This window comes from Aythya ferina (assembly GCF_964211825.1).
Source record: "Aythya ferina genome assembly, contig: HAP1_SCAFFOLD_126, whole genome shotgun sequence".
Classification (NCBI taxonomy): Eukaryota; Metazoa; Chordata; class Aves; order Anseriformes; family Anatidae; genus Aythya; species Aythya ferina.
Window position 1 is genome coordinate 324,200 of NW_028181398.1, and position 26,364 is coordinate 350,563.

A 26,364-nucleotide genomic window follows, 5' to 3' on the forward strand; every position below is an offset into this window, starting at 1 on the left:
TGCAGCCCATGGGTCCCCTGTGGAGCAGATCTCCACGCTGCAGCCCCCCTGCGGGTGGAGGAGCCCCCGGGGGAGCAGGTGGCTGTGGCCTGGAGGAGGCCGCGGCCTGTGGAGAGCCCCCGCAGGAGCAGGCCCCGGGCTGGACTGGAACAGGCTGTGCTGAGCCTGCTTTGCCCGTGACGCTCCTTGTGGAGTGATCTCCCTGTCCTTCTGGCAGCCCTTGAGCCCTTGCCAGCCTCTTTTCTCCCCTTGGCGTTGGAGGAGGGGCAGGGAGAGAGCGCTTGTGCTGGAGCTCGGCTGCCCAGCTGAGGAAAACCACCACGGCTCTGTCTTGCCGCTGCTGCAGCACGCTGGTAGCAGCCAGCACCGTCTGTTCTTCGAGCCTCAGCAAGCCCACAGCATCTTCCCAGAAGGGATCCCTTTCCTTCACGCCTGACAGGCGCCGCCTCCAGAGGCTGAGGGCTTGTGCCCCGTTTGCAAGCGCTTTCTCAGTGCCCCCTTCCCCAGAGACGGATCCCAGCTGCTTGGCTTCACTGCCCTCTGCTGCCAGGCTCCCGCAGCTGCTATCCCAGCAGCGCAGCGAACATGCGGATAGAAGGCTGCATCATCGTGAGTATCCGCACGTTCCCATGTTACATCTTTCATTTTCCCTCATTCACAATCGTGTTTTTTGGTCAAGAAAAGTTATCACAAGGAAAAAAAGAATTGTACTTCTCTAATAAGTAGTCTTTGTTGTCCGGCCAGTATCAGTAAAAATCCCTGCTCGCCGGTAACTAGAGCCCTTCATAGACCAGCGGGGGGCAGGGGAAAGGCCTCCTGCCCGGCCGGGCTCCCCTCTGCTGCCCTGAGGGGGAGCAGGCCGTGTCGCGGGCCCTGTGGGTCGGGGTGCCCTTAGGGGAGGGGGGGGGGTGAAGGGGGCAGGGCCTGGAGGCAGGGCTGGGGGCTGGGGTGTTCCCTCCCCCTGTACCAGCCCCTTCTGGGCCCTGTGAGACGCGGAGCTGCTGCCCGGGGTTAGGCCCAAGGTCTCCTGTCAGGCCCGGGGCCGCCCTTCCCCTCGCCCTGCCCTTCCCTCCCGCTCCTGAACCCTTCGTCAGGCCTTGCTGGGCCCTCTGTCCGGCTGTCTGTCTGTCCGTGCATCTGACCCTCTGGCCATCTGTCCCACCACCCTGCCCCGTCCCTGCCCTCTCCCTAAGGAAGCAAAGAGTCCCCGGTCTGCCTTCATGGGGGGGGTAGGGGGGAGAGGGGAGGTTCTGCTGAGAAAAAAATGAAAGATTTCCCCCTTAACGGGCGCCTTGCGAGTTCTTTCGAGTTCCAACCTTCTGCCTTCCTTCCGTAGCAGTGCCTCTAAGGGGTGCGCTGTAAGGCAGCCCTCATCTGGCGCGTTGCTCCTCCGTTCCCCCAAGGAACTGCCTTCAGGATCTGACTAACTCTGGATGCACCCGGTTGTCGCCTTAATTTCTCCTTTAGCTTGCTGAAAACAAGCCGGTTGGGTGACCTTTTGCGTTTCTCGCTTAAAATTTGGATCGAGGAGGTCTGTGTTTCCTTACGCTGATGTCCACGCTGAAGGTGCAGAAGGGTTCCGTGCTGTTGCTTGGGTCAGCCTTGTTGCCAGGTTTGGAATGTTTAGCCTACCGGTGCTTCGGTGCTGTTGGGCTGCACTCAGAGTGTGAGCTCTGGGCGTTATTTCTCAAATACTGCGTTAGAGCGTACAGACCCGAGATATTCTGCGGAGAGGTGATTTAAGGCACGTCAGAACCACCGCTGCGGCGTGTGCCAGCGTCGGACGCCCGTTCGAGTGATCGGGCGGAGCAGGTGAGTTGAATTTGGTGCTGGGTGGCGAGGTGGTGTTGGGGGAAGAGCTAGGCTAAGGAGAGCTTCCTCTTGCTCTGCCCCTTCCCATCTCAAATGGCCGCTTCCTGGGGAGATGGGTTCGTTGGGAGGTTAACTACAACGTTACAGTGAGGATGAGGAATCACCTTTAGTCCCGTAGGTATTTGCTGCCAGGCCGCAGCGTTGATTTCAGAAATTGTATTTAAAAAAGGGAAAAGAAAGGAAAGATGTATTCTTTAACATACTCTCTTTTCTCGGAGAGTAGATGGAGGAGCTTCAGCCGTGCCCTTCCTCCGGAAACGATTCCCAGTGTCTGCTCAGACACTGAGGAGGAAAATGGAGGAGAGCCACCCGATAGAAATAAAGGAAAGAAGGGGTCATGGATTAAGGGAAAAGCACTACTTAAAAAATTGGTGCTCTCTAAAAACGGGTTAAGGGTTTGGGACCTGCAGGTGCTGCCTACACCTGTGTGCGTTGCAGTCGTGCCTGTTGCCACTGAGCAAAACGGGGAGAGCTGCTTTGTCGAACGCGGCGTGTTAAAGCACGTGCCACTGCCTGGAAGAAAAGCACGGACTTCCCTCGTGTGGGCCTTCTTCCCTAGCGATCTGTGGTTTACCTGATGGTTTCCCATAAGCTGAGAATGTTTAAAAGAAAAAAAAAAAAAACAAAAATCAAAAACCAACACCAACGTTGAGAGTGGTGAAGCAGATCCTCACGTGGGGACTCAGAATCAGCGGTGACCTCACCATGCGAAGCACTGTGTGTGCTTCGGGTTGGGGCTGCTGCGAGCCTCGCAGCGGGGAGGGAGAGCGGATCCGGGGTGCCTCTGTGTCAGCCCTCTGCCCTGGTGGCTTTGTGAGCACTGAGAGTTTGACTCCTGTGTTCCCAGCTTTCGCTTCCGCACCTGCGGTGTGGCAGAGCCAGCGAGCTGCTTGCTCAGCTGGAGGAGGAAGAGGAGTGACCTCAACATTGCCGAGGTAAAGCACAATTATTGAAAAGATTTGGCAAAGATGTGGGTTGTACCAGCGCGGCTGCTGCAGCTGCAGCAGATCCTGGAGCATTGGAGAAGATAGAGAGGGTTTTCTTCATGAAAAGAATGCTGTTAAAAGTGTTTTCATGCCAGAAATTAGGATAAACGCCTCTGTTGTTTGACATCCTCTATTGAGCTGGCACATTGGCATTACAGCGTACCTGGCACGCTGTTTGTATTAAAAAAAAAAGGTATTTTATTCAGGGCAGGCCAGAAACCTGCCTTGGCACTTGCACATCGCAGCAATGCTTACAGACCCTGCATCCTGGCTGCCAGGCCAGGATCTAAATCCGATGGTGCTGTTGGTAAACTGAAGCTCAGGAAGCGCTTCTGGGTTTTTTTGTCCTTCCATGTGAATTTTTACCCTGTGAAGATGGTGTATTAAGCTATTTTCGTAACAACAAATAGGTTTAAAAGCAGTTTCAGTTTAACATCTACACGCTTGGGTGTTATTAACAGAGCTTTGTATACTGAGCTGGTGCTTGGTAGGAGAAAAAACATCAATCTTACCTGGGAAACCTGGACCCCCTCAGCTCCATACTGCTATGAGGAAACTCAGATGTAAGAACACACTTAAATAACACCTCACCAGAGCTGTTGTGCTCCTGACCACCAAAGGCACCTTTTTCCAACACCGTCGTACTGGAAGTTGATGCAGCTGGTTCCATCCGTAACGTGTGACTGTACAGTGCTGTAAAAGAACTATTTTTTCACAGCTTTGGAGAAAGTGAAGCAGAGAAAACCACGCATAACCACTGATACCTGGACCCCAAACTGCCACAGGCTGACGGTGATGCCCACTGGATATCTCCTGATACCCTGCTGCCTTCTGACTGCTCCAGCAGAAGTCCTGTTTTAATTAGCCAGCAGGTCCCTCTGAGGGAGGGACTTTGCTAAAACTCCTGCCGTAGGAAGTATCCTACGGGAGCCAAGTTGCTAAACTGATGTGTGGTTTTCCCTTAACCCCCTCACCCCTGACTTTCCAGCTCCTGACAGCACTGCCAACGTGTGCAGTGTCACCGTGTGCCATCTAGGTGCCAGCTGCCATGGTTTATATATTGTAAAATTAGTGATTTGGGACTCGTGAGCACTGAGGAGAGGCTAGCAATTGCTTAAGAGCTTTCCTTGTGTCGCTCTGGGGCAGGGAGATGGGTGAAACATCTTAGGCTTGAAAGTGATTCCCTGCAGAGTGACGTGCTCAGATCTGCACAACAGATCTGTCGTTTTGGTCACCTTATTAGATCCCTGCTTGAGAGGTTGCTTGCAAGAATCGATTCGTCTTCACCTTGATGTGTCAAGCTAAAGACAAATCTGTGCCGAAGCACTGTTTGATCAGACGAGTGCCTCAGTTCAGGATTGTTCTTTGACAGCTACAGAAACAGCAGGACGATCAGCGCCTTCAGGAACAGATGAATTTGATCTTGAGGCTGTCGTAAAACAGGTCCCTGAAGTCTGAAGACTCTTCAAATAGTTTGGGCCAGCAAGGAGCAGCTGTACGTGGCGGCTGCGGTAACTCGGGGCTCCGAGTCTCAGAGAGCGTGGTGAAAGGTGACCCCCAGCTGGCTGCTGGAGGAAGCTGAGGCAGCGTTCAGCTCTAACCTTTGCCTTCTTGGCTGGCATCTTTGCACTCCTGCTGTCAGTGGGTGTTGAGTGTCCTTCCCGGCAGCCTCAGAACGTGCCCTCAGATGTAGGCAGCATTTAGCAGCTAGAATTCCCTCAAATAGAAAGAGTACAAATGATGCGTTTTCTGCTTTTGCTTTGGAACTCTTAGCTTGAGGTTTTCCTGCAGGCCATGAGGTTTCTTGCAGCAGCAGGGATGAGTTGTGTTAGCAAGAGGCTGTTCTGTGCTTCGACTGTGGGAAGATGAATGGTTACGTGTGCACCGTTAAATATAACTTGACACCTAGCACACCGCACTTGCAGCCTGTGGGGTGCTTTAACAAGCAGGTAAATCAGCAGAGGCTGTTTTGCAGCCGGGGTGATGCTGGGTGATTAAAAAGCAGGGGCAGAACAAGGAGTTTCTAGTGTTTGTTCTTGCTTGTCATCCGACTCTCCACTTCCACTGTTCTTTAAAAAAAACAAAAACAAACAAACAAACAAATAAAAAAAAAAAACAAGCAAGGGGTAAGCATCTTAATATCTTTATTATAAATGGAAGGCACAAAAGAGGCCAGCAACAGAGACTGTCCAAGAGAAATGCTTTGTGCTTTATAAACAAACAAGGAAGTACCCTTAGGTGGGTGTGATAATCCTCCTCTAATGCGTTTTTGGGGTGCAAAAATAGATTTGTTCCTTTCTTGCTCTTCTCTGCAGGACAAAGGCAGAATAGGCACTGCAAAGTTAGACCAGGGAGGTCAGTTTGTTCCGTACTGAGAAAGACAAGCCTGTAAAACAAATTAGACAGATTTTCTTTGTAGTATTCATCTTCCTTCAGCAAAGGCAAAGCTTATGACACTTGTTGGTGTGTATTTCCAGACCCCCAGCTACTGGCACTGTAGCGCATCTCTAATTCTTTGGTACAAAAGGTTCAAAATCTCTTAATGCAAAAATTTTACCAGCACCCTGGAGCAAAAAAAAAGAAATCTAAAACCCTTACCAACTTCTATTACAGACCTGCTGAGTGCACCAGAGTTACTCATTTTTATTCAGGCTTTCAGGGGCAACTTCAGTTGGTTTAGCGCTTGGATTGCTATGTTGGCAGATGTCAGTTTAAAAAAAAAAAAAAGCTTTTGAGGTCCTTTTTAAAATGAGACTGCTTTTTTGGAATTTGGAATACTGCAAGGTATCGTTGGTTTTGCTTTCTTCCTATTCCTTAGACCAGATCCATTCAGATTCTGAACAGCGTTCCCGGTGTGTTCAGGAAAATGGAAGGCAACAAGCAAAATGATGAGCTCCTTGGGCAGTCAAAAGAGCTAAATCTGGAGAGTGTTTTGAGTCAAACTTCCATGCTAAGGAGCACCAGTAATTGTTAGAAGTAGCTGCAGAGGAACCTGCATGGCACTGGGTGTGTTTCTGAAGGTGCTAAAGGTCCGAAGTGACGATTCCTATCCATACTAAAGAAGAGAAGGAAACGTTGCACTTAACTACTGTTTTTATTCCCTTTGTCCAGCAGTCAAAAGCAGTAACTAATATGAGAACCCAACTTTTCCTCTCTTTATTTTAGATTTGGGAAAATTCCCTGCCAAAACAATATTTCCTGGAAAATTCACTAGTGTTTGTGTGAGTAAAAGCTTCCAACCTTTTATTATTAATTTGTAAGAACTATTTCATCCACTTTTGTCCAGAAGAGTCAGAAATAATTTGCACAGAAATGTGCAGCGTTTTAATGAAAGGATTCAGAATCACTCTAATTTGAACTGGTTGCAGGTTTTGTGACATTTAGTGTCTTAAAAAAAAAAATAAATCAAAATTTCTGACTTCATATCAGAAAAAAAGAAAAAAAAATGCTTGTGGCGAAATAAAATCTGTTGCAGCTCTGCTCATCGAAAACTCATTGGCTGTTAAATTGGACCTAAGTCGTCTTCTCTAACCTTTCATGATCCTGCAGCAATGGCTGATGATGGATATATGGATTAGGGAACAGCACGTGATGGCAAACCTGTGGTATTTGCTACTGTACTGGGTCTGGCTGGAATGTTTACTTTCCCTGCAGCAGCCCATACAGTGCCGTACTCTGTACTTGTAGCTGGAACAGCAGTGTTATCACACCAGTGTTGTGTGTACTGCTGAGCAGCAGTGGCACAGCATTGGGCCTTTCTCTAACCCTCCTAGGGGGTGGGCAAAAAGGTGAGGAGAGAAACATCACTAGGGCAGCTGACCTAAACCAATCAAAGGGATATTCCATACCATGTGATGTCCCACTCAGCAATAAAAGGTGGAAACAGGAAGAAGAGGGGAGGGGTGGGCTCTCGTTGGGAAAACGTCGGTCCTCCTCTCGAACACCGGCTGCGTGCGTTGAGGCCTTGCTTCAAGGACGTGGTCAATCATGGCTCATTTGTGGGAAGTAGAGAGTAATTTCTTTCCTCTGCACTTCCATATAGCCTTCATTTATTTTGTTTGTTTGTTTTCCTCCCTTCTTTTTATTTTTCCTTTTCCCCTTTCCCTTTTTATTTCCCCTTAGTTAAATTGTTTAGTTCATGGTAGTCTTTATTTAATTATTATAATTTTTTCCCTTTAATTAAATTATCCTTATCTCAACCCGTGAGTTGTTCTTTGCTTTACTTCTCCCCCTCCTCATCTAAAGGAGGGGGAGTGAGAGAGCGGTTGTGGGGTTTAGCTGCCCAGCACGGTAAAACCACCACAGCTACAGCGCAGAAAGAAAAACCAAATTGCTTCCAAAAAATCAAAGTAATTCAAAATCCTTGGTATCATGCAGCCGTGCCACTGGCAAAGTGAGCATTCCCCTGCCTCTCAAAGCTTGCTGTACCCTTGATCTGCTGTCTTGCTGCTGTTAATTGATTGCAACTCTACATGTCTGATCAGGGCTACGAGTTGTTCTCGATATGGAGATCATACAACATCTACTGTGCACGCTTGTGTGTATAGATATGTTTATCCTGTATGCATGTACATCCGTATGCATATTTGTGTGCTGGCCCCCAGATCCCTCATGTTACAAAGCATCGGCCTCGAAGGCATACTCATCAAAATCTTTTGCAGAGCCTCCATTTTTTTCTAGTTCCCTCAAAATGAGAGAATTTTTACGCGCTCTCTGTGTCGAAAAGGCAAAAATTCTGATTTTCACTGTCGCTCTCGCTAACTTTCTCTCACTCCCTCCTCGTGTGTGTATAAACACAGATGTGTGTATGCGTATGCACATCAGTGGATTTAGATGCACTGGTATGTTTTTTGCTGTACAGGTAATAAAGACGGGGAAAGGTTTTTGTGTTTTCTTAATAGGTGAAGAAATCTTGAAGACCAGAGATTGGAACATGCTGAATTTTAAATTAAAAAAAAAAAAAAGAAAAAAAAGTTAAATTGTCCGGCTGTGGAAGATGGAGCCTCATTTTTGCAGCCACTTTGAATCACGAGTTCATCTCTAAATGCGCTGTTTTTTTTTTTGTTTTTGTTTTGTTTTGGTTTTTGTTTTTTATTTTTTTGAAGAGCTAACTAACCGTGGCTGCATCCAGTCTGAGAGAGCATTCAAATGGACTTGCTTCCTCTCTTAGTTATAAGCTGTTTAAAAGCGCATCCTATGTTTGAATTGTGGATGAGAGGTTCCCTTGGCAAAGTGAGGAGGAAAATTCTTCCTACCCCTTTATTATTAATTCACGGATTCAGTCTTGGTTCGGCCTACAGGAGCAGTTAACTGGAAGCCTTTGAAGATCGATAACTTTGCTGAGGTTGTCCAGGTAGGTGAAATCGAAGACCCACAGGGCCTGGAACGTGCTGTTTAATGCGTCCTAACTGTGTTCTAGAGAAGTTATTTGTAGCCATAGTTGATTATTGACTTGCATGTATCATCAGGTGGTTTTTTAAGGAGTGACTCCGTTTTCAGGCTTCCAGATGTGCTCCAGGTCATATTATTGAGGATGTGGAAGAGAACGCTTGCTGACAAAGCTCCTGGCAGCTTTACAGAACTTTAATATTTAGTTAGTTCATGTAACAGCTGATTTCAAGGCTTTGCTCTCTTTGAGAGACTGATAACTTGATTTGATTAACTGAAGAAAGCTAGAAAAATGTTTGTTCCTCATTATTTTTCACTTGTTACTTTCTTTCGGGTTACTTTTAAAAAGAAGATTTCACTGATCACAAGCCAGTAGAAGACTTTCAGCCCAGGCAAGGGTGAAGACAGCTCTCTCCAAGAGCAGAGGAAGTCCCTGTGAAGAGAACCCGAGCTTGTTAGCAGAACTCGTCGGCATGTCTAAACAAGGAGACGATTGCTACTTCTATTTCTATTCTACCTGTAGCAAGGTATGGCTGGCTTTCCTTTGCTTTGCTTTTTTTCCCCCTTTTTTTCAGGAAGGAGTAGATTAGGAGGAGGAAGCACACTGGTCTTTGGTTAACTTGAGAACCAGATAGATTGTGAATTCAGTTGTAGCACCATTAGGCAGCAGCATGGCCATTTTTGAGGCTGTACTCTATTTTCCTTGTTGGTTTCCTTTTGGTTCCAGGGAGACAAATGTGCCTACCGCCACTGCGAAGCTGCTCTGGGCAATGAGACGGTCTGCAAGCTGTGGCAGGAGGGTCGTTGTTTCAGGAATGTCTGCCGATTCAGACACATGGAAATTGACGTGAGTGCCTAACAATGTGTTCTCAAAATAAATCCACAAAAGCATTTTTCAGTGCCGTAGGTGTACTGATTGTGCTTTTGCAGGATAGATTTGTTTGCTTCAAAATCATACTGGTTTCTGTTACCAAGAGAGGGGGTGGGAGGAAGCAGAGGGAAATAAAATCAATGCCTTAGGTATGTCTTAGCAAGATATTTGTTTATTTTTTTTTTTATTAGATGCTGACAGTTTTCTCAAGAGATGCAGAATAGCTGTTAAATAGACTGCTAAAACGTGCTGGAGCAGGGGGGTAATAAACAGGCTGTTCTATCCTCATGGGAGCAGGCTTGATAATGAACTATCAGGTGTCTTCTGACCCACAGTCCTTCAGATAACGCTGTTGTAGCTGCCTGGGGTAGGAAGTGGGGAAAGTTAAAGGTGCAGCAGAACTAAGTCTCCAAGAAGTAGTTCTAGACAGGGTTAACCTAGGCAATTTCAGATGTTCTTTTTCCCTCTGAATAATCCTAGTATAATCCTAGGTGTATTAGTTTAAGCCACCCTCAAGTGATGTCTGAGAGTGCCTGTCTTCTCAAACTGAGTGATGACCAAACTAAATGTGCATAGTGGTTACAGCTTATGCAAACTTTGTGAATATGCCCAGAAATACTACACTTAACTGAGAAACTGACCTTTGGAATGCTGTTTCAGCACTGTGTTGTGACAGCTGTCACGATCTGGAGCTGTGCATCTCTTTGCAAGCCTCAGGTGCATGTTATCACGAGCTTTTCTTTCTTTCTGTCTTCAGAAAAAGCGCAGTGAGATTCCTTGCTACTGGGAGAAGCAGCCGGGAGGCTGTCAGAAAGCCAACTGTGCTTTTCATCATGCAAAGGGACGTTACATCGATGGACAATTCTTACCACCAAGCAAGAGTGAGTTTAGGTCCTTTTTCTTTAAGCGCTGAAGAATTAATTTTGAGTATTACTTAGTGGGTGCCAATCCTGTAGGGGGCGTCAGGTAACTGTTCATTTGTGAGGGCAGGAAAAGGTCTGCAGTCATAGGTGTACTGCACCGAGTGTACTGCTGGTGTTTGTTTTCTGCTTTCGTGCTCAGCTTCTCTTTGCTTTGTGTGATGTTTGCCTTGCAGTTTGCTTCCTGTTGTTTCCGCTTTTGCTGGGTGGTAGGGAGATGTGTTGTTGTTGGAAGGGAAATCATTGTTCACGGTGTAAGCAGTGATGGGATGGGCAAAAGGAGATGCTGAATTCGTTGTCTGTGCGGGTTATCTGCCTTTGCTACCATCTCTTTGCATTGTGGTCAAAGTTTTAAACTGCCATATTACCGATGATCCTCCTCTTCCTCTAGCTACACTGCCAAGTCCGCCTGAGTGCGCGGACGATGATCTGAAAGTGGCTCAGATGTCACTGCAGCAAAACAAACTTTCTGTCCAGTCAAATCCCTCTCCACAGCTAAGGGGGTGACGAAAGTGGAAAACTCTGAAAATGTCCCAAGCCCTACACACCCTCCAGTTGTAATCAATGCTGCAGATGATGATGAAGATGATGATGGTGAGCATGTTTTGGTTCTTGGAAGGAATTTGTGCTGTAAATGAATGTGTTAAATCTTTGTTTCTTGAAGGAATCTGTGCTGTAAATGAGTGTATAAATCACAGATGACCTGAGGTCTGACTAGCGATAGGGCAGGCAGTCTGGCCAGGTCACTGGTGGCTTTGTCTGGCAGTCAGTGGACAGAAGCTGAAACGTTGGAGGAAAGCTTAGAACCACTCCTGGCTTTAGCTGGTCTTTTGTGTAAAGTTCTATGTGAAACTAGGAAGGAAATTTCTTTTTTCTGTCTGAAGAGCAATGTGTTGTGTAGTAGTAAAAGCTGCAGAGAGAATCTAGAGTCCTAGATGTTTTGTCCTAGTGTATTCTACTTAGGAGTTCATCAGGTCAGTGTAGCTGTTTAAAAACAAACAAACAAACAAACAAAACAAAACAGCAACAAAGTTTTTTATATGAACCATGGGCTGAAGTGTCACTGCATGAGCTACGTAATCATGACCAACCTGGTCTATGCATAACTGAATCGATTTTTCCCCTTCAGACCAACTTTCTGAGGAAGGAGAAGAAACTAAAACTCCCGTCCAGCATCCAGCTGCGGAAGGCAAAAATGGATTACGGGTGATTTCCACTCGGAAAGGCAGTTCTATTACTACTAAACAAGGTATGCCAGCACCTTAGTAGGATAAATCAGAAGAACTTGACAGTTAAGTCAAAAGCAGCGTGGTGTAAAAACACAACAAAATGTAGGGGTGCTGAATGGAGTCGGTTATTTCCATGATCTCATTTCTGCCATTAATACCATCATGTGCCCATTGGGTCAGAAAGGTGAACTCCTTTTCTTTACTTTTGGAGAACAAAACAGGGCCACAGCATGGAGTTTAAATGGCTGCACGTGCAGCCTTGCAACCACTGCTGATAAGCCATATCTAACGATAGAGGGATCTAATATTGTGTAAATGGATTAAAATTAAAACTACATTTTGAACCCTGAAGGATGAAAGGAGGGGCAAAATGCCATTGGTTCTATGGCTCTTTCACTTGTGAGGAGTGTTGACAGGCTTTATTCGAAATACTTCAGAAAGTTCCTGAGCGCTAAGAAGCCTGAGGACCTGTGGTCCTCAGTGAGTGCCTCTAAGCCTGTCTCATGAACTGTTTCCTGTTTTCAGAGGGCAATCTGAATTTTGGAATAAAAACACTTGAGGAAATCAAATGGCAGAAGATGAAGGAAAAAAATAAGAGACACGGTGGTGAGTTAATATTGCCTACTTTCTTATCCTGTTCACGGCAGGTGATGGTGACTGGGAGCTGCTTGAGGGACAGACTTCCATTTTTAGCTGGGGGCATAAAGCAACCTGATTCTCAGCCAGCTGGTATTCTAAATGGGAGTCCAAAGGGCAACCAGAGGCAAATTAGTCACCTCTCTTCTTTACATGCTCTGCTTGCTGTATTTTTGACAGTAACAAATCATTTAAAGTTTTTTGTTCTTTGTGATAGTTTTTTATGTTGGGTAAACTTCCTTATGTTTTGGTTGCTCTGAACAGAAGGTTCTTCAAGATCTTCTCTTCGTCCCGTTGATTCTATGATTTTTCCTGCTCCAGAAGAGGAAAATGTCCGGACAGTGGTGAGAACTGTGACAGTGTCTTCCAAGAAAGGTAATAATGAATGCTTTTGTTTTGATTTCATTACTCCTAAACTGGAGGGTTAAGCAATAATTAAAACAATTCACCCATGTTAGCCTTCTGGTGCTGCCTTCTGTTCAAAACGTGCTTTTATGCTTAAAGTCCCTGGTTGTACTGGAAAGATTTGGTGCTCAGGTTAAGTGCAGTGGCAGGAGAAAAAAAAAAGTGTCAGTATGCCAATAGGGGGGTAACTGAAAAACAGAAGAGTAACGAGAAGAGCGAGCTGTAGAAGCCAGTGCTATATAAGAAGCAATTTCTGAAGCATTAAAGAGGCGTACAGTGGCAGGTGTGGACACAGTATGACAGGTGTTTGTGTATAAATTGTTTAGAGCTGTGCAAATGCCTTTTAAAGGGAAAAAAGTGTGGAAGTACTTTTACTCGTAGACATTCACCTTAGAAAGGAATATTGCTCAGCATTTGCACCTAAGAATATTCTGCTTGCTTATGCAGCTTTGTTCTGCACAAAGTATAGGTGTCAAGCAGACTCAGATTCACTCTCTACTATCTCAGCTGGAATTTGAAGCAAGCACTGAGACTATTAATATTTTTTTTCCATGTTAATTATAGTTAAAATATGAGTTTGTGTGGTCTAGCTGTCAAAACAGTGTCTGACTAGGGTTTTTTGGACATGGGCTAACAGGATAATATTTCTGTTGGCTACTGGTTTCTGTGAAATAGAAAAAAAAATTCCCTTTTGTTTTAGGGGAGGAACCTGTGGTTCGAGTAGATCTTGCTGATAGACAAGGAAAACGGAAAGCCTCCGCGGGTGAGAACTTTTTACGAGCTGTTACGTAGGTGCTGCCTTCTATATATGACTGCATTAAAGAGTATTTGTGATGTATGAAGGGAAAATACATTGCAGTGGAGATCTGTGTTGACGGCAGAAATGGAAAAAAAAAAAAAAAATCATTTAGCAGCTGAAAGGCAATTCTATGAAAATATGCTTGAAAAAGAGAAGCTTATTGTTGACTGTTCTCAAACCTTCCTGCAAAGAAAAGTTCTTACAATATTCCTTGTTTTCTCTGAAGATGATGTAGGCAGCCTTCCAGTGAAGCGCAGCCTTGCTGAAAGGCTGGGGAAGAAGGTAGAGGCTCCGGGAAATGCTGACAAAGCACCCAAGAGAGAGACAGGTACTAAACGGGCATCTGGATTGGATTCCTGGGTTTCGTATTTAGTCTTTCTGTTTGTCCTTTTCCAGTGATGTTTCTTTTTGCATGTTGGCTGAGGTCGTAATCACTGGGATTCAAAGTTACCTTTCCTGTCTTGTTTTGAAATGTGAACCTGAAGTTGACATTATGCAGCCTCCCTAATTCGTTCTTTTTCTGTTTTGCAGTTCGAGTTCCCAAGTCTCTGAAGGACAGGCTGGGATTACCTCCTAAACAGACCAGTACTGAGAGAGGTAACAGCTAGATCTTAAATATGCTTTCTCCTCCTTCCTTTCCACGAACTTGGACTGCTTTCATACATCCCTACAAACTAATTTAAACGAAAACAAAGAACTGACGCCTCTTGGTTGAGTGCTGAAGCTCTTCTGACAGCCACTATCAGAACTCTGGCTCTAGGTGTGTGTTTATTTTCTACTTGTGCCTTGTCGAGGTTTTTAGCTGCTTCTGTGAACCGTTACGTACAATTAGAATAGAACCACTGCCAGGAGCAGGAATTTGAAATGCAGTCTGAAAAAGTAATAAAGTAAAGCAGCATTTCTGTGTAGCAGTTCTCTCTGGATAGGGCTGGTCTTCAAAATACAAGTGGCTCAGAGGAGGAGGAGAATGTTGTTCTAAGGATATTGTTCTAAGATGCATTATTGGGAACGCTCAAGATGAGTTTTCCTTAGTGCTCTGACAAATTTTGGAGACTTAAAATATTGCTGGACTCTCTTTAAATGTTGGTGCTTCTCCTCATTTCTTGATGATGACAGGGAAGGCTGCTAAGCCGATGGGAGAGATCCATGTGAAAACACTGGAGGAAATCCGTCGTGAGAAAGCTCTTCAGAGACGCGAACCTCAAGCCAAAGCCGAGGCTGAAGGGCACGGTAAAACTGAAGATTCCAGCGCAGGGGCAAGAGCTGCTCGTGCAGGTCGCATGCAAACTTTCTCTGAAGCCTTGTCTGAAAAAAAGAATAATCGCTTGGTAGAAGAGAAGAAAAAAGCAGGAGAATGCCATAGCAAGAGCAAAATTCAGGGTGAGTCCAAGAAGCAGCTCGCTCTGTCCGGGCCCAGCAAAGGGCAGGCGAAGGAGCCGGCAGGAAAAGTCAAGCCAGAAGGAGAAGTGCGTGTTAAAACCTTGGAAGAAATAAAGCGTGAGAAAGCTCTGCGGATGCAGCAGAGTGAAGGAGATGTGCCAGCTCCCTCAGCACAACCCGGACCTGCCCCAGCAGAGCAGAAATCTTTATGGAGCACAAAACTAACAGGTAATAAGATGCTTTAATGCCTGCCCCAGTGAGGTGCTTCCCATATTGAGCAAGTTCAGTTTGCTCAGGATCTGCTTCATGGATAAATGCTGAATGGCTTGCACATTGTAGCCTTTCTCTCTCTCTCTCATGGGACACAAGGAAATAAATGCACAAAGGAAACAAGTACCCAGCTTTCTTTATTTCTGCCGTTGACAACACTTTTTTTTGTCTTTTTTTAAAGCACCTGTAAAAGAAGAAAAGAAGGCAGTGGAATTGAACCGGCCTTTTCCTAAACTTTCCTCTGGACCTGATGTACAGGTGAGTCCTCTGTGAAGACACACATACATTCGTACAATTTCTGATAATTCTGACAAGTTTTGTTACTCACCGTGTGCCACCCTCTTGAGTGTGTTCTTACCCTTCAGCAGCTGGTAGGAGCTGCAGTGCAGTCTAAATCCTATCGCCAGCAGCATTTCCAGACAACTCTGTAATCCTCAAACTTGGAATCAGTCTGTTTATACCACAGCAAGAAAGAAACCCTGTTAGCACCAGCTGAAATCTACACAGTTAACGTGGAGGGAATTCTTTTTGTTCTTACTGACTTGATCTGTCAGACATGAAGGATTTAATACAGAAGGCCAGAGTTCTGTGTTCAAGGAAATCAATCTGTCAGTGGATACTGTATAGGGGAACTTGTATGACTTTCTGCTGCTTAAAAAGAATGTGATAAATAGATGTACAGCAGAACACCCTAGCTGTTTAAAGAAGCTTGCCATAGTGGATATTGCAGATATGTGAGACTGCGTCCATAGTAAAGCATGGCTCTTGTTACAGGCAGAATTTTATGGGAAAAAAAACAAACAAACAAACAAACAAAAAAACCAACAGTAACCTGAACGAGATTAATATGCTGTTCCACATCAAGACCATTTTGGAGGGATTGCTGATCAGATTTTCTTAACGAAATCTCCACGGATTTTATTTATTTTTTTTGTCCTACTCATGCACTACTTTTCTTTCCTTCTAGCCCACTCAGCAGAGTGGAACTCGTAAATGTCCAGAGAAGAGCTTTGAAGAGAGACGGTGGGAGAAGTGGCAACAGAGAGAACAACAAGAGAAGCTTCGGCAGGAGGAAGCTGCTGTCAAATCTACTGCTGGCTTCTTTAATACTGAACCAGCAGGGAAAGTGGCAGCTCAATTTCAGGGCCAGGAAGCTAAAAGTAAGTGTTGAAGGTTAAGAGTTACTTAGGTTGTCTTCTGAAATACAGACAGAAGATGACAATTCTCATGCTGTAACTCTGGCTGGGTGCATTTTGCCACGCAGTGCTACGAAGCGAAGGGTGTACTTTCTTTTTCTTAGTTTGTTTCTTTTCCTGCCAGCCAGATGTTAGGTAAGGAACGGGAGACTAGAAAATGACACTACAAATGTGGACTTTGTAGAACAACTTAACTGTGGGACATCACTGCAAGGGAGAGGAAGCTGGTACAAGAGTTGCACACACTCTTGTCCTACTATAACTGCTGCTTTTTCCTTTCCTAGCGGGAGCGGGACTTTAAATATAAAAGCTGTCTATATTTGTGAACCTAGCTTGCACTTAGGATTGCTATGTGTCTGAGGTTTCCCTTGTCCTGGATTATTATTTACTGTAGCTCTTCGGTTTCTTTGTTCCTTTGTATGGCTTGTTGGTAGACAGAGTTTACTATGTGGAAAAGATTCCTGAGAATCCAGGCAATGGCGGTGTAATTGTGCTGGCCAAATGCATTTAAGTGTGTAGAAGGACTGTGGAAATGATTAAGAGAACCTGGATTTTTCCTGAGGCAGAGCAAGACTGTATCAGTTCTCTCTTCCTTTTACTCTAGCCAACTTTATGACATCTGCGAAGCCTTCGCGTGGGAAAGTCACTTTCCCCAAGAAGAAGGCACTGAAACGTAAGGCACCTGGGAGTTACCCGTCTGCCATAGCAGCTGTGGAACTACAGACTGCCTTTGATGCTGACATGATGGGACCTCCAGCCAGAAAAGCAGCCATGGTAAGGCCAGGGGCTAATGCAGCGATGGATCCCTTGTTAAATTTCTACCCTCCTCTATTTGAAAAGGTGGAAAACTCAAACGTTCTGCAGGCCTTCTGTTTCCTTAGAAATCCAGTAGCTGTCTCCAGGATGCTTGTAGAACCCTTCTGTATTTATGAGATGAATGGCACTCTTTAACCGGTACTCTGATGCTGTGATTTCTCTGGTGTGGGGGATTTTGTCCATTAATGCCATGTTCTTAAAAGACACCAGATCGTGAGTAACCTCCAGGTGAATGTGAACTTTCTTCAGGAGCACCTTGGTTTTGTATTTTGGCCACGGCTCCGCAATGCCAGAGGAGAAGCAGTGTGGAGGAAAAAGCTATTAAGGAATCTTTTACCCATGTGTCATAAATACTGTTTTGCTGCTTTCTAGGGTGTTTCAGACGTGCCGGAGCACGTCCCAGCCATCAGACTTGAAGAAAATCCCCAAAACAGGTGACAACCCCAACTTGTTCTTTTTCTTAATCAGTGTATATCCCCAGGGAAACATAAGTTCTGTCACATGTGGGAAAAAATGAGGGTTCTGAGATAATTGAAGCCAAAATCCATCAAAGGAATAAGTCACCTGAAACCACTTTCTAGCAGCTAGCAGGATTGCTTAATTAGGCTTTCTTGAAATGCTGCAAGTCAGCACAGCTTTCCGGTGACTTCTTGGGTTGTCTGAATACCTGAACGAGGATGAGGTGAAGTTCTACTTCCTCGTGAGGTGATAGATGATGAGTAGTGTCCTCTGCCTTTTGGTCCTCAAGAATGCCACCTCAACTCCAGGTGCCCTGGCTTCACAGATAAACCCCCAGACTGAAAAATGTACCTGGTAACACATCGGGCTCTAAATGTAGCCCTGGGTTGATTGATAACAATCCCTGTGTAAGATTGAAGCATAGGAGGGCTTGCCTACAGTTTTAAGAGCCGGTTTGCAGGAAAAGGATTTCCCGTTAAGAAATGGCATATCCTGATTGTTCTTTCTTGCTCTCCCAAGACCTGAAGTGCGTCTTGGAAGCCCGGAAAGATTTGAGGAGCAGATGGAGATGGATCTCGAGACCTCGACCTCAGCTTCTTCCCAGCCAGAAGAGGCACGGACACGCTGGCTGAGTTCCACAGGGAACGTGCCCTTATCTGCGGATGAAGATTTTGAGAAGCTACTTTGGGAAATCTCAGGAGGCAGACTGGAAGCCGAAATCGACTTAGACCCAGGGAAGGACGAGGATGACCTCCTCCTTGAACTCTCCGAGATGATTGACAGTTGAACTGCGTAGTCCTAGGGTATAATTAAAAAAAAAAAAAAAATTAAAACTGTTCTTCTTGTTGGATACCCCGAGGTGATCCTTTTTCTAACTGAGGCTTTGCAATGAGACTTAAAGCACAGTCCGAAGTGGTAGAAATTGGCAGGATCTGCGCTCAGTTGTCCTAAATTTCCCTGCTGGTCAGAGTTAAGGTCTTGTGCATCCATTCTGTAACTATAGGTGGTTACCTTCGATATCGAGAGGACAAAGCACTTCTTTTGGCACAGAAAGATCTCCATTGGCACGCCATGGTGGCTGCAAATCGATCTTCTGATGGAGCGATGCTCTGAAGGCTTAAATGTAAAGCTTCTTCCTTCCTCCGCCCTTGGCACAACTCGATGTTGGGCACATTGTGAAGCTTCGGTGTTCTGATTTCTCGGACAGTTGATAGCCAAATCCTGGAGTTACTATGTCAACTCTTGACTTTTACTCGTGTATGCCATTGTTTTGACTGTACCCGTGTCAGATGATGAAGCTGTAGGGGTGGGAGGGAGCAGAATCGTTGTTCCAGTGTGTTGTGGACCAAACTTGCTGCCAGGAATGGGGGTGGGGGTCAGCCCACCCAGCCTTCCTTTCAATTATCAGGGAGGATCAAATGGTGAAAAGCAGCAGCTCTGCCATGCGGCTCCACTACCCCCACTCCCTTCTCTTGTGCTATACCAAAGTTCCCCCAGGCTTTGGTTGGTGCTTTTTGCCTGTGTGAGGACTCCGGGGCGAGCAGTCGGGACTCTGCCGCAGTCACAGGGTCGATGAAGGGTTGTTTAAGTGCCTCTTGGTTTTAAAAGTTGCTCCCCTGAGCTGCTGGCTCTGCTGCCTGCTACAGCAAATGTTCGGGTGCCATCAGCATCGCACTTGGGCGTGGGCACTGACCCTGCGGAGGACAGAGCTGAGATTCGGGTGTATTGTGTACCCTGCCACCAGCCATCGTTTTTTTTCCCCTAGCAGATCAATTTTGAATTATTTTCCGAACTTTTCGCGGCACGGTAGGCACTTCCCGCTATGATTTGTGAAGCTGTGGGGGCCCTCAGGCATTTGCTGCTGGCAGAGGAAAAGCGCTTGTCGAATTTGTTGTAAATACTTAATGTTTGGACAAAACCACGCGTCTCTGTGTGTGTGTGTGTGTGTGTGTGCTGTGACGCCCCGGCCCCACCAGGGAAAACCTCCGCCGACGAAACTGCTGCTGGAGCTCACGCAGGCCTTCATCGTGCCGAAGGACTTCACGGGGACTTCTGCCGGCTCAGAAATGGGGGAGAAAAAGCCAAATCAGGAGGAGGAGAGCTCAGAGACTGCGCCCACCTGCCCTCGCTTTCCCTTCACCCCAAGAAGCCCTGTTCTACCATCAGCCTTCGCCTCTTCTGCCTGCGGTGCTGGGAGCGGGAGCGGCGAGGCGGCAGCAGCCATGGCGTACCGCGGGCAGGGCCAGAAGGTGCAGAAGGTGATGGTGCAGCCCATCGTATCCTTCCTGCGGCTGGGGGGTGCCGGGGAGGTGGGTGGGGGGCGGCTCGGACCTCAGGGGGCTCGGCCCGGGCCTTGAGGCCTTGTCGCGGGGCCCTGAGGCCTCGCTGTGGGGTTTGGGGCCTTGTCCCGAGCCCGGAACTGTCGTCCCCGTGCTGAGCCCTTAACGCAGCGCCCCAGAACCTCATCTTCCGCTACCTGCAGAACGTGAGTACCGCGGGGAGGGGGCGGGGATGGGGATTTGGGGAGTGTGGGGGGAGTGGGGAGGGTCTGGGGATTCCCCTCGGTGAGTTTTCGGCTCCTGGCTGTGTCCCGGGACGGGTTTGTGGGGGATGGAGAGCTGTGCGGTGTGCTGGTGGGCACAAGGAGCCCGGCATTTCCCCCTCGTGTAGCCGGGCGTGCAGGGGTGTTCCCTTGTGACTGGAAACGTGTTCTTCACCAAACGTGTAGTATTCACCCGATGGTATAACGCTCAAATGTCAGATTGCACATTGGAACTGCCCCTGAGAGTTGCTCCTCGGAGCGTTTGGGAGCTGTCGTGGCTGTGGCTAGCAGGTATTTCTGAACACATGAGAGAACAAAAGTGCTCAGTGTTTGTGGCCCGACTTACTCTCCTCCTTCGTTCTGCAGAGGTCGAGGATCCAGGTGTGGCTCTATGAGCAGGTGAACATGCGGATAGAAGGCTGCATCATCGTGAGTATCCGCACGTCCCCATGTTACATCTTTCATTTTGCCTCATTCACAATCGTGTTTTTTGGTCAAGAAAAGTTATCACAAGGAAAAAGAGATTTGTACTTCTCTGCCTTTCCCCTCGCCCTGCCCTTCCCTCCCGCTCCTGAGCCCTTCGTCAGGCCTTGCTGGGCCCTCTGTCCGGCTGTCTGTCCGTCCATCCGAACCTCTGGCCATCTGTCCCACCACCCTGCCCCGTCCCTGCCCTCTCCCTAAGAAAGCAAAGAGTCCCCGGTCTGCCTTCATGGGGGGGTTGGGGGGGGGGGGAGGGAGAGGGGAGGTTCTGCTGAGAAAAAAATGAAAGATTTCCCCCTTAACGGGCGCCTTGCGAGTTCTTTCGAGTTCCAACCTTCTGCCTTCCTTCCGTAGCAGTGCCTCTAAGGGGTGCGCTGTAAGGCAGCCCTCATCTGGCGCGTTGCTCCTCCGTTCCCCCAAGGAACTGCCTTCAGGATCTGACTAACTCTGGATGCACCCGGTTGTCGCCTTAATTTCTCCTTTAGCTTGCTGAAAACAAGCCGGTTGGGTGACCTTTTGCGTTTCTCGCTTAAAATTTGGATCGAGGAGGTCTGTGTTTCCTTACGCTGATGTCCACGCTGAAGGTGCAGAAGGGTTCCGTGCTGTTGCTTGGGTCAGCCTTGTTGCCAGGTTTGGAATGTTTAGCCTACCGGTGCTTCGGTGCTGTTGGGCTGCACTCAGAGTGTGAGCTCTGGGCGTTATTTCTCAAATACTGCGTTATTTGAGCGTACAGACCCGAGATATTCTGCGGAGAGGTGATTTAAGGCACGTCAGAACCACCGCTGCGGCGTGTGCCAGCGTCGGACGCCCGTTCGAGTGATCGGGCGGAGCAGGTGAGTTGAATTTGGTGCTGGGTGGCGAGGTGGTGTTGGGGGAAGAGCTAGGCTAAGGAGAGCTTCCTCTTGCTCTGCCCCTTCCCATCTCAAATGGCCGCTTCCTGGGGAGATGGGTTCGTTGGGAGGTTAACTACAACGTTACAGTGAGGATGAGGAATCACCTTTAGTCCCGTAGGTATTTGCTGCCAGGCCGCAGCGTTGATTTCAGAAATTGTATTTAAAAAAGGGAAAAGAAAGGAAAGATGTATTCTTTAACATACTCTCTTTTCTCGGAGAGTAGATGGAGGAGCTTCAGCCGTGCCCTTCCTCCGGAAACGATTCCCAGTGTCTGCTCAGACACTGAGGAGGAAAATGGAGGAGAGCCACCCGATAGAAATAAAGGAAAGAAGGGGTCATGGATTAAGGGAAAAGCACTACTTAAAAAATTGGTGCTCTCTAAAAACGGGTTAAGGGTTTGGGACCTGCAGGTGCTGCCTACACCTGTGTGCGTTGCAGTCGTGCCTGTTGCCACTGAGCAAAACGGGGAGAGCTGCTTTGTCGAACGCGGCGTGTTAAAGCACGTGCCACTGCCTGGAAGAAAAGCACGGACTTCCCTCGTGTGGGCCTTCTTCCCTAGCGATCTGTGGTTTACCTGATGGTTTCCCATAAGCTGAGAATGTTTAAAAGAAAAAAAAAAAAACAAAAATCAAAAACCAACACCAACGTTGAGAGTGGTGAAGCAGATCCTCACGTGGGGACTCAGAATCAGCGGTGACCTCACCATGCGAAGCATTGTGTGTGCTTCGGGTTGGGGCTGCTGCGAGCCTCGCAGCGGGGAGGGAGAGCGGATCCGGGGTGCCTCTGTGTCAGCCCTCTGCCCTGGTGGCTTTGTGAGCACTGAGAGTTTGACTCCTGTGTTCCCAGCTTTCGCTTCCGCACCTGCGGTGTGGCAGAGCCAGCGAGCTGCTTGCTCAGCTGGAGGAGGAAGAGGAGTGACCTCAACATTGCCGAGGTAAAGCACAATTATTGAAAAGATTTGGCAAAGATGTGGGTTGTACCAGCGCGGCTGCTGCAGCTGCAGCAGATCCTGGAGCATTGGAGAAGATAGAGAGGGTTTTCTTCATGAAAAGAATGCTGTTAAAAGTGTTTTCATGCCAGAAATTAGGATAAACGCCTCTGTTGTTTGACATCCTCTATTGAGCTGGCACATTGGCATTACAGCGTACCTGGCACGCTGTTTGTATTAAAAAAAAAAGGTATTTTATTCAGGGCAGGCCAGAAACCTGCCTTGGCACTTGCACATCGCAGCAATGCTTACAGACCCTGCATCCTGGCTGCCAGGCCAGGATCTAAATCCGATGGTGCTGTTGGTAAACTGAAGCTCAGGAAGCGCTTCTGGGTTTTTTTGTCCTTCCATGTGAATTTTTACCCTGTGAAGATGGTGTATTAAGCTATTTTCGTAACAACAAATAGGTTTAAAAGCAGTTTCAGTTTAACATCTACACGCTTGGGTGTTATTAACAGAGCTTTGTATACTGAGCTGGTGCTTGGTAGGAGAAAAACCATCAATCTTACCTGGGAAACCTGGACCCCCTCAGCTCCATACTGCTATGAGGAAACTCAGATGTAAGAACACACTTAAATAACACCTCACCAGAGCTGTTGTGCTCCTGACCACCAAAGGCACCTTTTTCCAACACCGTCGTACTGGAAGTTGATGCAGCTGGTTCCATCCGTAACGTGTGACTGTACAGTGCTGTAAAAGAACTATTTTTTCACAGCTTTGGAGAAAGTGAAGCAGAGAAAACCACGCATAACCACTGATACCTGGACCCCAAACTGCCACAGGCTGACGGTGATGCCCACTGGATATCTCCTGATACCCTGCTGCCTTCTGACTGCTCCAGCAGAAGTCCCGTTTTAATTAGCCAGCAGGTCCCTCTGAGGGAGGGACTTTGCTAAAACTCCTGCCGTAGGAAGTATCCTACGGGAGCCAAGTTGCTAAACTGATGTGTGGTTTTCCCTTAACCCCCTCACCCCTGACTTTCCAGCTCCTGACAGCACTGCCCACGTGTGCAGTGTCACCGTGTGCCAACTAGGTGCCAGCTGCCATGGTTTATATATTGTAAAATTAGTGATTTGGGACTCGTGAGCACTGAGGAGAGGCTAGCAATTGCTTAAGAGCTTTCCTTGTGTCGCTCTGGGGCAGGGAGATGGGTGAAACATCTTAGGCTTGAAAGTGATTCCCTGCAGAGTGACGTGCTCAGATCTGCACAACAGATCTGTCGTTTTGGTCACCTTATTAGATCCCTGCTTGAGAGGTTGCTTGCAAGAATCGATTCGTCTTCACCTTGATGTGTCAAGCTAAAGACAAATCTGTGCCGAAGCACTGTTTGATCAGACGAGTGCCTCAGTTCAGGATTGTTCTTTGACAGCTACAGAAACAGCAGGACGATCAGCGCCTTCAGGAACAGATGAATTTGATCTTGAGGCTGTCGTAAAACAGGTCCCTGAAGTCTGAAGACTCTTCAAATAGTTTGGGCCAGCAAGGAGCAGCTGTACGTGGCGGCTGCGGTAACTCGGGGCTCCGAGTCTCAGAGAGCGTGGTGAAAGGTGACCCCCAGCTGGCTGCTGGAGGAAGCTGAGGCAGCGTTCAGCTCTAACCTTTGCCTTCTTGGCTGGCATCTTTGCACTCCTGCTGTCAGTGGGTGTTGAGTGTCCTTCCCGGCAGCCTCAGAACGTGCCCTCAGATGTAGGCAGCATTTAGCAGCTAGAATTCCCTCAAATAGAAAGAGTACAAATGATGCGTTTTCTGCTTTTGCTTTGGAACTCTTAGCTTGAGGTTTTCCTGCAGGCCATGAGGTTTCTTGCAGCAGCAGGGATGAGTTGTGTTAGCAAGAGGCTGTTCTGTGCTTCGACTGTGGGAAGATGAATGGTTACGTGTGCACCGTTAAATATAACTTGACACCTAGCACACCGCACTTGCAGCCTGTGGGGTGCTTTAACAAGCAGGTAAATCAGCAGAGGCTGTTTTGCAGCCGGGGTGATGCTGGGTGATTAAAAAGCAGGGGCAGAACAAGGAGTTTCTAGTGTTTGTTCTTGCTTGTCATCCGACTCTCCACTTCCACTGTTCTTTAAAAAAAACAAAAACAAACAAACAAACAAATAAAAAAAAAAAAAACAAGCAAGGGGTAAGCATCTTAATATCTTTATTATAAATGGAAGGCACAAAAGAGGCCAGCAACAGAGACTGTCCAAGAGAAATGCTTTGTGCTTTATAAACAAACAAGGAAGTACCCTTAGGTGGGTGTGATAATCCTCCTCTAATGCGTTTTTGGGGTGCAAAAATAGATTTGTTCCTTTCTTGCTCTTCTCTGCAGGACAAAGGCAGAATAGGCAACTGCAAAGTTAGACCAGGGAGGTCAGTTTGTTCCATACTGAGAAAGACAAGTCTGTAAAACAAACTAGACAGACTTTCTTTGTACTATTTATCTTCCGTCAGCAAAGGCAAAGCTTATGACACTTGTTGGTGTGTGTATATATATTTATCCAGTGCTCTCAGAACAAAATTTTGATTTGAAGAGGGCACACAGATCTGATTTTTTTATTCTTTTCCAGTAAATAGTATAATAAGCACTGGTATATTTGTATAAAATCAGAGAAATACAAAACAAAAGACTGAATATTATGTGGTATGCATGACATTAAAAAAAAATGGTGGTTTCAAAGCAATATGTACCCTGGTGTGTTTGCCATATACTAGAGTCCAGCTTAAAGTGCACGTGATGTGTATTGCATTTTGATATTAATCTCTATGTACAATGTTTTGCATGTAATTTATATGGTTCTTGGGAGAAAAAAAAAAAAAAAAAAAAAACAACAACAAAAAAAGAAAACCCCCAGAAACCATAGATCCACCCAAAAACCACCGTAAACCTACCTGATGTTCTCCAAATTCCACAATTTACCCTTTTCCATCACGATGACCACGGAAAACCCAACGAAACCCAATGGAGACCCCAAAACACGTCAAAAACACCCCTAAGAAAAACGACATCACCCCCAAAACTGGAAGAAAATCCCCAAAAAGCACGGATCCAATCCGAAAACCACCCTAAACTTACGTGATGTTCTCCAAATCCCAAAGTCCACTCCCAACCACCATAAAATCCATTAGGATCTCAACGAAACACAACGGAAACCCCAAAACACGTCAAAAACACCCCAAAAGTAAACTGGATCAGAAGAAAAAACGTGATTTAACCCCCCAAAACCCTTAAACGTACCTGATTTTCTCCTAAATGTACAATCTACTCCCAACCACGAGAAAATCCAATGGAAACCCAACAAAACCCAACGGAGACCCCAAAACACGTCAATAACAGCACAAAAATAAACAGGATCACACCAAAAAGGAAAGAAAACCAAAAAAGCCATAGATCCACCCCAAAAGGCCCCCTAAGCTACCTGATGTTCTCCAAAACCCACAGTTTACCCTTTTTCAACATGATGACCAACAAGAACCACACTAAAACCCAACGGAGACGCCAAAACACGTCAAAAACACACCAAACAAGAACGGCATCACCCCCAAAAATGAAAGAAAAACCCCAAAACCATAGATCAACCCCAAAACCACTCTAAACCTACCTGATCTTCTGCAAAACCCACAATTTAAACTTTTCCACCATGATGACCATGGAAAACCCAACAAAACCCAATGGAGACCCCAAAACACATCAAAAACACCCCAAAAAAGAACCGGATCAGAAGAAAAAACACCAAAAACTATGAATTTCCCCCCAAAACTACCCTAAACTCACCTGATCTTTTCTAAAACCCACAATCTACTCCCATTTACCTTAACGACAAACGAGAACCCAATGAAACCCAACGGAGACCCTAAAACACGTCAAAAACACCCTAAACAAGAACAGGATCATCCCAAAAAACAGAATAAAGGCCCAAATTCCATAGACCCACCCCAAAACCACCCCAAACCTACCTGATGTTCTCCAAAACCCACAATTTACCCTTTTCCACCATGATGACCAAGAAAAACCCAACGAAACACAACAGAGACCACAAAACACGTCTAAAACACCCCAAAAAAGAACGGGATCAGAAGAAAAAACACCAAAAACTATGAATTGCCCCCCAAAACCACACTAAACTCACATGATCTTCTCCAAAACCCACAATCCGCTCCCATTTACATTAACGTCAAACAAGAACCCAATGAAACCCAACAAAGACCGCTAAACACGTCTAAAACACCCCAAAAAAGAAAGGGATCACCC

The 26,364-nt window shown here is 46.6% G+C and overlaps 2 protein-coding genes across 4 annotated transcripts; both read left to right on the forward strand.

Moving 5' to 3' along the window:
- Positions 1 to 584: 584 nt before the first annotated feature.
- On the forward strand, positions 585 to 24,796 carry LOC311428721 (zinc finger CCCH domain-containing protein 11A-like). Of its 3 annotated transcripts, XM_084540034.1 has the most exons (7): positions 4,753 to 4,807; positions 8,159 to 8,211; positions 8,599 to 8,773; positions 8,974 to 9,093; positions 9,875 to 9,998; positions 10,429 to 10,631; positions 11,167 to 11,287. In XM_084540034.1, exons 3-6 carry the CDS (start codon positions 8,720 to 8,722, stop codon positions 10,542 to 10,544), a joined length of 414 nt encoding a protein of 137 aa, XP_084396160.1. In that variant the 5' UTR covers positions 4,753 to 4,807; positions 8,159 to 8,211; positions 8,599 to 8,719; the 3' UTR covers positions 10,545 to 10,631; positions 11,167 to 11,287. The 3 variants fall into 3 exon arrangements, with proteins under 3 accessions (XP_084396162.1, XP_084396160.1, XP_084396161.1); XM_084540036.1 differs by lacking the exons at positions 4,753 to 4,807; positions 10,429 to 10,631; positions 11,167 to 11,287 and adding exons at positions 585 to 609; positions 24,445 to 24,796 and having other exon boundaries at positions 8,596 to 8,773; XM_084540035.1 differs by lacking the exon at positions 4,753 to 4,807 and having other exon boundaries at positions 8,081 to 8,211.
- Positions 13,339 to 19,148, forward strand: LOC311428720 (zinc finger CCCH domain-containing protein 11A-like). The gene is made up of 8 exons (XM_084540033.1): positions 13,339 to 13,434; positions 13,638 to 13,703; positions 14,223 to 14,714; positions 14,938 to 15,014; positions 15,724 to 15,916; positions 16,557 to 16,726; positions 17,141 to 17,202; positions 17,747 to 19,148. Exons 3-8 carry the CDS (start codon positions 14,240 to 14,242, stop codon positions 18,012 to 18,014), a joined length of 1,245 nt encoding a protein of 414 aa, XP_084396159.1. The 5' UTR covers positions 13,339 to 13,434; positions 13,638 to 13,703; positions 14,223 to 14,239; the 3' UTR covers positions 18,015 to 19,148.
- Positions 24,797 to 26,364: the final 1,568 nt, after the last annotated feature.

What these genes read in the sequence shown, in the direction of transcription:
- LOC311428721 (XM_084540034.1), top strand. Translation starts at nt 8,720, where the DNA reads ATGTCTAAACAAGGAGACGATTGCTACTTCTATTTCTATTCTACCTGT. An exon ending in TCTATTCTACCTGTAGCAAG is followed by an intron (nt 8,774 to 8,973) that starts GTATGGCTGGCT and finishes TTTTGGTTCCAG; the next exon opens with GGAGACAAATGTGCCTACCG. An exon ending in ATTCTTACCACCAAGCAAGA is followed by an intron (nt 9,999 to 10,428) that starts GTGAGTTTAGGT and finishes CTCTTCCTCTAG; the next exon opens with CTACACTGCCAAGTCCGCCT.
- LOC311428720 (XM_084540033.1), top strand. Translation starts at nt 14,240, where the DNA reads ATGGGAGAGATCCATGTGAAAACACTGGAGGAAATCCGTCGTGAGAAA. An exon ending in ATGGAGCACAAAACTAACAG is followed by an intron (nt 14,715 to 14,937) that starts GTAATAAGATGC and finishes CTTTTTTTAAAG; the next exon opens with CACCTGTAAAAGAAGAAAAG. An exon ending in GAAGAAAATCCCCAAAACAG is followed by an intron (nt 17,203 to 17,746) that starts GTGACAACCCCA and finishes TGCTCTCCCAAG; the next exon opens with ACCTGAAGTGCGTCTTGGAA.